Here is an 11,250-nt window from a genome sequence, read left to right on the forward strand (position 1 = left end):
CATGTCATATATATATATATATATATATATATATATATTTCTTCTGTTTTACTTGAAATAAAACATGTATAATTTTAAGATTTCTAATTTATTCAGATTAACATATATTAAAATTAATACAACAATTCGTTTTTTAACAATATCTGTTGATGAGTTGTTACTAAAAATATATTTTTTTAAATAATAAATATATAAATAAAAATAAACAAAGTGTAAGTATGCAATTTAATATTAAAATAAATCCATAATAATATTAAAATAAATACAATTTAGATATTTTTAATTGCTTAATTTTTTCATTTCCTTATCAATTTTTACTATTGATTTTTTTTACATTTTCTCTACATTCAAATGCATGTGAACATTTATGTACATATTCAGTATATGTCCTCTGAATGGTTTAAAAACACAGAAGACAGCACATTAGTTTAGAACTCTTCTAATTTTAATTTTTTAAATGTAGAAAGTGTGTTGATTTGTGCAATGATAACCTACCAGCAATGTAAAGATGATTATTTATATATTAGTAAGAGTGCATTACAATATAAATGTATTAGAACGAGTACATAATTATTTATGGGCTTAAAAACAAGATGCAAACACTCAGAATATTGTACCTGGTGGGGAGTGCCCAATGTAAACTGCAAATGTTTATTATTATCTTAAATATCTTAAAGTCACAAAGAGCAGCTGCTTAATTTAAAGTCATGCCTAAGATAATAATATCTTTATTTTATACATCTTGTATATAGTATATAATATCTGTAGTCCTGTGTCTTATTTGTAATTGTGTCTTGTTTACCATTACACTTTTTCCAAACTAAACGTGCTTAAACTTGCTTACAATACCGTCTTAAATCATATTTCTATCACTGACGGAAAAAAAAACAAAAAAGCCGTTTGGAATTCGCCCGATAAAACCAACTAAATACACCTAAACTGAAGGTATATCTTCTAAACAATGATCAACCCACAGCCGAGCAGAAATAGATCTGAAGTTCATAAGAGGTCACAGAGGTCAAAGGTCACACTCTGACCTCACACACATTCCGTTCTCGTCTGTGTCTGATTACACGCACTTCTCTAGTGTACAGTAAGTGAACCGCACTGATGAGATTCTGCAGATCACACACTTCAGCTGCGTTTCTACTCAACACAAACACGGGCGGAAAATCCGGTTTAACAGAGGACAGAGACAGAAGAGCAGGAGTGGAAACTGACGAGTGGACGAGGGAAGGTCAGACGCACATGAGTCACATGACTCACGTCACCATAGCAACAGCAGCTTCCTGAACAGACCAGAATAAACACTGCCATTATGAACCGCTCCATTACATACAGCAAGAGAAAGTGTTGGGTTTCAGCGTGTGTGAGACCGACGGACTGAGGAAGAAGCGCCAAAAGGGATATTATAATTAACTAAAACTAGTGCTGTCAAACGATTAATCGCATCCAAAATAAAAGTTTTTGTTTACATAATATATGTGTGTGTTGTGTGTATATTTATTATGTATATATAAATACACACACATGCATGTATATATTTCAGGAAAAATGTTGTTTATATATTAAATATATTTATATATGATATAAATTATATTAATATAAATGTATATGCATGTAAATATTTTCAAAATATATGCTTTATGCATGTGTATTTATATAAACATAATAAATATACACAATACACACACATATATTATGTAAACAAAAACTTTTAATATATTTCAGGAAAAATGTTGTTTATATATTAAATATATTTATATATGATATAAATTATATTAATATAAATATAGACGTAAATATTTTCAAAATATATACTGTATGTGTGTGTATTTATATATACATAATAAATATACACAGAACACACACATATACTGTGTAAAGCAGACACAATACTCTGGCGTACAGTAAAGAAGGGCACAATACTATGGCGTACAGTAAAGAAGGGCACAATACTCTGGCATACTACAGTAAAGCAGGGCACAATACTCTTGCGTACTACAGTAAAGAAGGGCATAATACTCTGGCGTACAGTAAAGAAGGGCACAATACTATGGCGTACTACAGTAAAGAAGGGCATAATACTCTGGCGTACAGTAAAGCAGGGCACTATACTCTGGCGTACAGTAAAGCAGGGCACTATACTCTGGCGTACAGTAAAGCAGGGCACTATACTCTGGCGTACAGTAAAGCAGGGCACTATACTCTGGCGTACAGTAAAGCAGGGCACTATACTCTGGCGTACAGTAAAGCAGGGCACTATACTCTGGCGTACAGTAAAGCAGGGCACTATACTCTGGCGTACAGTAAAGCAGGGCACTATACTCTGGCGTACAGTAAAGCAGGGCACTATACTCTGGCGTACAGTAAAGCAGGGCACTATACTCTGGCGTACAGTAAAGCAGGGCACTATACTCTGGCGTACAGTAAAGCAGGGCACTATACTCTGGCGTACAGTAAAGCAGGGCACTATACTCTGGCGTACAGTAAAGCAGGGCACTATACTCTGGCGTACAGTAAAGCAGGGCACTATACTCTGGCGTACAGTAAAGCAGGGCACTATACTCTGGCGTACAGTAAAGCAGGGCACTATACTCTGGCGTACAGTAAAGCAGGGCACTATACTCTGGCGTACAGTAAAGCAGGGCACTATACTCTGGCGTACAGTAAAGCAGGGCACTATACTCTGGCGTACAGTAAAGCAGGGCACTATACTCTGGCGTACAGTAAAGCAGGGCACTATACTCTGGCGTACAGTAAAGCAGGGCACTATACTCTGGCGTACAGTAAAGCAGGGCACTATACTCTGGCGTACAGTAAAGCAGGGCACTATACTCTGGCGTACAGTAAAGCAGGGCACTATACTCTGGCGTACAGTAAAGCAGGGCACTATACTCTGGCGTACAGTAAAGCAGGGCACTATACTCTGGCGTACAGTAAAGCAGGGCACTATACTCTGGCGTACAGTAAAGCAGGGCACTATACTCTGGCGTACAGTAAAGCAGGGCACTATACTCTGGCGTACAGTAAAGCAGGGCACTATACTCTGGCGTACAGTAAAGCAGGGCACTATACTCTGGCGTACAGTAAAGCAGGGCACTATACTCTGGCGTACAGTAAAGCAGGGCACTATACTCTGGCGTACAGTAAAGCAGGGCACTATACTCTGGCGTACAGTAAAGCAGGGCACTATACTCTGGCGTACAGTAAAGCAGGGCACTATACTCTGGCGTACAGTAAAGCAGGGCACTATACTCTGGCGTACAGTAAAGCAGGGCACTATACTCTGGCGTACAGTAAAGCAGGGCACTATACTCTGGCGTACAGTAAAGCAGGGCACTATACTCTGGCGTACAGTAAAGCAGGGCACTATACTCTGGCGTACAGTAAAGCAGGGCACTATACTCTGGCGTACAGTAAAGCAGGGCACTATACTCTGGCGTACAGTAAAGCAGGGCACTATACTCTGGCGTACAGTAAAGCAGGGCACTATACTCTGGCGTACAGTAAAGCAGGGCACTATACTCTGGCGTACAGTAAAGCAGGGCACTATACTCTGGCGTACAGTAAAGCAGGGCACTATACTCTGGCGTACAGTAAAGCAGGGCACTATACTCTGGCGTACAGTAAAGCAGGGCACTATACTCTGGCGTACAGTAAAGCAGGGCACTATACTCTGGCGTACAGTAAAGCAGGGCACTATACTCTGGCGTACAGTAAAGCAGGGCACTATACTCTGGCGTACAGTAAAGCAGGGCACTATACTCTGGCGTACAGTAAAGCAGGGCACTATACTCTGGCGTACAGTAAAGCAGGGCACTATACTCTGGCGTACAGTAAAGCAGGGCACTATACTCTGGCGTACAGTAAAGCAGGGCACTATACTCTGGCGTACAGTAAAGCAGGGCACTATACTCTGGCGTACAGTAAAGCAGGGCACTATACTCTGGCGTACAGTAAAGCAGGGCACTATACTCTGGCGTACAGTAAAGCAGGGCACTATACTCTGGCGTACAGTAAAGCAGGGCACTATACTCTGGCGTACAGTAAAGCAGGGCACTATACTCTGGCGTACAGTAAAGCAGGGCACTATACTCTGGCGTACAGTAAAGCAGGGCACTATACTCTGGCGTACAGTAAAGCAGGGCACTATACTCTGGCGTACAGTAAAGCAGGGCACTATACTCTGGCGTACAGTAAAGCAGGGCACTATACTCTGGCGTACAGTAAAGCAGGGCACTATACTCTGGCGTACAGTAAAGCAGGGCACTATACTCTGGCGTACAGTAAAGCAGGGCACTATACTCTGGCGTACAGTAAAGCAGGGCACTATACTCTGGCGTACAGTAAAGCAGGGCACTATACTCTGGCGTACAGTAAAGCAGGGCACTATACTCTGGCGTACAGTAAAGCAGGGCACTATACTCTGGCGTACAGTAAAGCAGGGCACTATACTCTGGCGTACAGTAAAGCAGGGCACTATACTCTGGCGTACAGTAAAGCAGGGCACTATACTCTGGCGTACAGTAAAGCAGGGCACTATACTCTGGCGTACAGTAAAGCAGGGCACTATACTCTGGCGTACAGTAAAGCAGGGCACTATACTCTGGCGTACAGTAAAGCAGGGCACTATACTCTGGCGTACAGTAAAGCAGGGCACTATACTCTGGCGTACAGTAAAGCAGGGCACTATACTCTGGCGTACAGTAAAGCAGGGCACTATACTCTGGCGTACAGTAAAGCAGGGCACTATACTCTGGCGTACAGTAAAGCAGGGCACTATACTCTGGCGTACAGTAAAGCAGGGCACTATACTCTGGCGTACAGTAAAGCAGGGCACTATACTCTGGCGTACAGTAAAGCAGGGCACTATACTCTGGCGTACAGTAAAGCAGGGCACTATACTCTGGCGTACAGTAAAGCAGGGCACTATACTCTGGCGTACAGTAAAGCAGGGCACTATACTCTGGCGTACAGTAAAGCAGGGCACTATACTCTGGCGTACAGTAAAGCAGGGCACTATACTCTGGCGTACAGTAAAGCAGGGCACTATACTCTGGCGTACAGTAAAGCAGGGCACTATACTCTGGCGTACAGTAAAGCAGGGCACTATACTCTGGCGTACAGTAAAGCAGGGCACTATACTCTGGCGTACAGTAAAGCAGGGCACTATACTCTGGCGTACAGTAAAGCAGGGCACTATACTCTGGCGTACAGTAAAGCAGGGCACTATACTCTGGCGTACAGTAAAGCAGGGCACTATACTCTGGCGTACAGTAAAGCAGGGCACTATACTCTGGCGTACAGTAAAGCAGGGCACTATACTCTGGCGTACAGTAAAGCAGGGCACTATACTCTGGCGTACAGTAAAGCAGGGCACTATACTCTGGCGTACAGTAAAGCAGGGCACTATACTCTGGCGTACAGTAAAGCAGGGCACTATACTCTGGCGTACAGTAAAGCAGGGCACTATACTCTGGCGTACAGTAAAGCAGGGCACTATACTCTGGCGTACAGTAAAGCAGGGCACTATACTCTGGCGTACAGTAAAGCAGGGCACTATACTCTGGCGTACAGTAAAGCAGGGCACTATACTCTGGCGTACAGTAAAGCAGGGCACTATACTCTGGCGTACAGTAAAGCAGGGCACTATACTCTGGCGTACAGTAAAGCAGGGCACTATACTCTGGCGTACAGTAAAGCAGGGCACTATACTCTGGCGTACAGTAAAGCAGGGCACTATACTCTGGCGTACAGTAAAGCAGGGCACTATACTCTGGCGTACAGTAAAGCAGGGCACTATACTCTGGCGTACAGTAAAGCAGGGCACTATACTCTGGCGTACAGTAAAGCAGGGCACTATACTCTGGCGTACAGTAAAGCAGGGCACTATACTCTGGCGTACAGTAAAGCAGGGCACTATACTCTGGCGTACAGTAAAGCAGGGCACTATACTCTGGCGTACAGTAAAGCAGGGCACTATACTCTGGCGTACAGTAAAGCAGGGCACTATACTCTGGCGTACAGTAAAGCAGGGCACTATACTCTGGCGTACAGTAAAGCAGGGCACTATACTCTGGCGTACAGTAAAGCAGGGCACTATACTCTGGCGTACAGTAAAGCAGGGCACTATACTCTGGCGTACAGTAAAGCAGGGCACTATACTCTGGCGTACAGTAAAGCAGGGCACTATACTCTGGCGTACAGTAAAGCAGGGCACTATACTCTGGCGTACAGTAAAGCAGGGCACTATACTCTGGCGTACAGTAAAGCAGGGCACTATACTCTGGCGTACAGTAAAGCAGGGCACTATACTCTGGCGTACAGTAAAGCAGGGCACTATACTCTGGCGTACAGTAAAGCAGGGCACTATACTCTGGCGTACAGTAAAGCAGGGCACTATACTCTGGCGTACAGTAAAGCAGGGCACTATACTCTGGCGTACAGTAAAGCAGGGCACTATACTCTGGCGTACAGTAAAGCAGGGCACTATACTCTGGCGTACAGTAAAGCAGGGCACTATACTCTGGCGTACAGTAAAGCAGGGCACTATACTCTGGCGTACAGTAAAGCAGGGCACTATACTCTGGCGTACAGTAAAGCAGGGCACTATACTCTGGCGTACAGTAAAGCAGGGCACTATACTCTGGCGTACAGTAAAGCAGGGCACTATACTCTGGCGTACAGTAAAGCAGGGCACTATACTCTGGCGTACAGTAAAGCAGGGCACTATACTCTGGCGTACAGTAAAGCAGGGCACTATACTCTGGCGTACAGTAAAGCAGGGCACTATACTCTGGCGTACAGTAAAGCAGGGCACTATACTCTGGCGTACAGTAAAGCAGGGCACTATACTCTGGCGTACAGTAAAGCAGGGCACTATACTCTGGCGTACAGTAAAGCAGGGCACAATACTCTGGTGCGCTACAGTAAAGCAGGGCACTATACTCTGGCGCGCTACAGTAAAGCAGGGCACTATACTCTGGTGTGCTACAGTAAAGTAGGGCACAATACTCTGGTGTGCTACAGTAAAGTAGGGCAGCGGTGTTACCTTGGGTCTGGGACTGGAAGCTCTGCAGCTCCTTCAGTAAGCAGCTTCGGTTCGCAGGGCTCAGGCCGTACACGAACTCCCGCGCCTGGTTGGGAAGCTCCAGCTGCTCCGGTTTGATCCTGCGCCGGTGCGTACCGAGAAGACGCCGGTGCAGCTGAGCCGGTCCGGTGCGGCGGGCCACGAGCGCGCGGAGCAGAGCCAGCCGGATCATTGCGGCACTGAAACACACTGCAGACCAGAATACTCGCGATTAAACATGAAGGAACGCCAACCCAGAGAGCGTTTGCAGAGTTCAGAACCGCGCCTGTCAAGCTCACACACACCGGCCTCACCGAACCAAAACAACCCGCACCCAGCGCCTTTAACAATCCGCGGCCGTCAGCCTTCTCATTCCTGCTGTAAGAAAGGCAGTTAATTCCTCTTGTGCGATTATTTAGGCGTTATGATTCATCGTTGTGTAATTACTGACAGTTCAAAAACGCCTGAAAGACGTTCCACACGCTTCTCCTCTGACGCGCACAGCGGTGACGTTGCATGACGGGAAATGTAGTCCTGCGCGGCAGATGCGTCATGGGAAACGTAGTCGGAAAAGCCCTTAGCTCGTCGATGACGAGGCTGGATTCAGAAAACTACGGAAGCCCATTTCCGCCACTTATTAAAAAATAAATGAATTGAATGAAAAGTCCAAATTATGTAATTCCAAGCTTAATTATGAGATAAAAAAATCCAAATTACAAGTTTGAAAGTGGAAATTATGACATAAAAGTTATAATTATTAGTTAAAAGTCAAAATTATGACTTTAAAAGTGGAAATTATGACTTTAAAAGTGGAAATTATGACATAAAAAGTTATAATTATGAGAAAAATCGAAATCACTAAAATTGGAATCACTAAATTTTGACATACCAAGTCAAAATTAGGACATAAAAATTTATATTAGATAAAAGTCAAAATTATGACAAAAAAAAAAAAAAAGAATAAATACTTTAAAAAAATACCGGAAACACTTTATTTTAAGGTGTCCTTGTTACATTTACTTACAATTATAATAACAATAAATTATGCATAATTACATGAAAGTAAAGTCGTTTTATTTTAAGAACATTCTGAGTCAAAATTATGAAAAAAAAACTTGTAGCAATAGGAGAATAAAGTCTTACATGAGATTAAACTTGAAATATTTTGAGAATAATGTCCAACCAATGAGAATAAAGTCGTAGCATTGCAAGATGAAGTTTTATTTGGATAATAAAATCTAAATTACGAGATTAACATCTTTTACAAGAGTAAAGTCGTAAAATTTGCAGAATAAAGTCAAAAGGACAAGAATTCAGTTGTAGCATTGTGAGATTCAAGTTGTAACATTTTGAGAATAATGTTTATATTTTAACATTTTTGACTTGATTCTCATAATCTTAATTTTTTGTATGTTTTACATGGCACTAAAACACTGTCATACTAAGTCATAATTATGAGAATAAAACAAATCAAAATGATTATATAATTTTGCCTTATCTGTGGGACGTCCGAACTGATTGCACTGTATTTTAAGTATAATCATTTTCTATTCTTAACTGTTTTAGATTCATTTTAAATCATTTTCAAAGTTTTTAAATTCCTTGCTTTATTGTTGTGATTATTTTTTATGATCATTTTACTTTCTTTTACGTAAAGCACTTTGAATTACCATTGTGTATGAAATGTGCTACATAAATAAACTTGCCTTGCCTCATAAATTTGACTTTTTGTCATAATTTTAACTTTTAAAGTCATAATTATTACTTTTTTTTTAATCATAATTTTCTCATGGTATGTCAACTTTGATTTTTAGAGTCTAACTTTTCATCTTGTAATTATGACTTACCAAAGCATGATTTTTTTTTCTTATGTGGCAGAAATGGGTCTCCATAATCAAACGGATGAGTGAACCGAATCATTAAAGATCTGAGGGTTGTTTTTTTTCTTCTGATGTTGTTAAGATCAAAATTCACTTTCTGTAGTGAGTGAACATTACTTTTCATGACAATATACAATTTACAACTGTCTTCACCCCAAATCAACAGAAAACAATAAAAATAAGCATATTTCGCATTTGTCTGTCTATTTTCAAGATCAGTAACACTCTATAAGCAATCATATTGTTTTACAGCATTTAATATCATCTGAATGTTACTGAATAAAAGTGATTGTTAACAGATACATTTAATTTAGAAACACAGCATTAATTTAACATTAACAAAGATTAATAAATGCTGTCTAAATATTGTTACTTTGTTTTAGCAAACACTAATTTAAGCAAAGACGCACACACTTTATTAAAATGAGTTAATTACATCCTCAAATTTGACCTCACTTGCTACAGAAAGTGAATTTTGAGCTTTATTAACAGCGGAGCATTCGTATAAAACACAGAATATTAAATATTAACCGACGTTACAGATTTCATGTTTACGGTCACTTCATTAGTTAAGACTTGTTAGATCGTTAAGGTGAACTAACAATGAACAATACATCTACAGTTGAAGATTTTATATTGTATATTAACATAAAAATGTCATCATTACCATCTGAGTATCAGTAAGACAGAATATTAAATGTATGCATGTATGTATATATATATATATATATATATATATATATATATAAAGCATTTGAAAGGCCTTTTTTTATTAAATTTTTTTTTCAGCAAAAAAATATCTAAATTCTTTTAAATTGAGCTAAATCATGTCCTTTACTAGGCATTTCCCACGTGATGATTTTTCAATTTACAGTGATGATTTAAATGAATTAAATAAACGTGATGTTGAAGGAATGAAAAGAAAAACCTGTGTGAAAACAAACCACAACAAAGAAGTTCAAAAAATATAATCAAGTGCAAAGTTCCAGATCACTCTGAACTTAGAACTTTAGCTTAATTGTTTTATTTACAAAAGAACTAAAGCAGATTATTTACTTACATCAGTTCTCTTGGCAAACCAGCCGTTTAACCGGAAATCAAACACGCATCTAATCGTGGAGTTACTGCATTCGACAACAACACAAGAAATCAGAAACACAAAATGCTGCGTTTTGGTGAAAAGTGATAAATGCATTGTAAAAAGCAACATCATGTGATGCTATCAGATACTGAGGAGGGTTGAAAAATGCTGCCGGAGAGCGTAATATGTCGCAGTCAAACTGAGATTAACAGCTGATTCAGCTTTCTCCAGTGGACAACTGTCAAACGTCAGTGTATCATTCTTTTATTACATGTACAATAATGTACACAATTATAAGAGAGGTCACACAAGAGACCAGTAGTGATCATATCGAGGTATACTGCGATTACAGTAGCACGCCACTCTTTATTAGGGCTGCAAAACGATTAGTCGCGATTAATCGATTCAAAATAAAAGTTATGTGTGTGTGTACTGTGTATATTTATTATGTATACGCACACATATACATGTATATATTTTTAAAGTATATACATTTATACTTGTATATAGTTTATATTATGTATAAATACAAATAGGCTATTTTATATATATAAGTCTAACATATTTTTCCTTAATATATACATGTACACTGTCGTTCAAAAGTTTAAGACTTGTAATGTTTTTAAAGAAGTGTCTTCTGCTCATCAAGGCTGCATTTATTTGATCAAAAATACAGAAAAAATCAGTAATCTTGCAAAATGTTATTACAATATAAAATAATGGTTTCTATTTTAATATCCTTTAAAATATAATTTATTTCTGTGATGCAAAGCTGAATTTCCATCATCATTACTCCAGTATAAAGTGTCACATGATCCTTCAGAAATCATTCTAATATGCTAATTTATTATTAGAATTATCAATGTTGTGCTGCACAATATTTTTTTTGGAAACTGCGATACTTTTTTTCAGGATTCTTTGATGAATAAAAAGTTAAAAAGAACAGCATTTATTCAAAATATAAATCTTTTCTAACAATATAAATCTTTGCTATCACTTCTTAACAATTTAACACATCCTTGCTAAATAAAAGTTAAAAAAAACCTTTTAAAAAAAAAAAGAAAGAATAAAAATTTACTGACCCCAAACTTTTGAACGTTAGTGTATATTGTCAGAAAAGATTTCTATTTTAAATAAATGCTCTTCTTTTGAACTTTTTATTCATCAAAGAATCCTGAAAAAAAATATCACAGCTTCCAAAAAAATATGAAGCAGCA

General features: G+C 39.4%; 1 protein-coding gene across 1 annotated transcript in view; it reads right to left on the minus strand.

Moving 5' to 3' along the window:
• Positions 1 to 7,582, minus strand: part of LOC107714759 (transmembrane protein 65-like) — a 13,835-nt gene extending 6,253 nt beyond the window's left edge. Inside the window, exon 1 of the mRNA XM_016520723.1 lies at positions 7,055 to 7,582. Within this exon, the coding sequence (XP_016376209.1) occupies positions 7,055 to 7,265 (211 nt within the window). The 5' untranslated portion in view covers positions 7,266 to 7,582. The remainder of the gene's footprint in view (positions 1 to 7,054) is intronic.
• Positions 7,583 to 11,250: the final 3,668 nt, after the last annotated feature.

This window comes from Sinocyclocheilus rhinocerous, unplaced genomic scaffold, assembly GCF_001515625.1.
Source record: "Sinocyclocheilus rhinocerous isolate Xijiao unplaced genomic scaffold, SAMN03320098_v1.1 scaffold359, whole genome shotgun sequence".
In the NCBI taxonomy this organism is placed as follows: Eukaryota; Metazoa; Chordata; class Actinopteri; order Cypriniformes; family Cyprinidae; genus Sinocyclocheilus; species Sinocyclocheilus rhinocerous.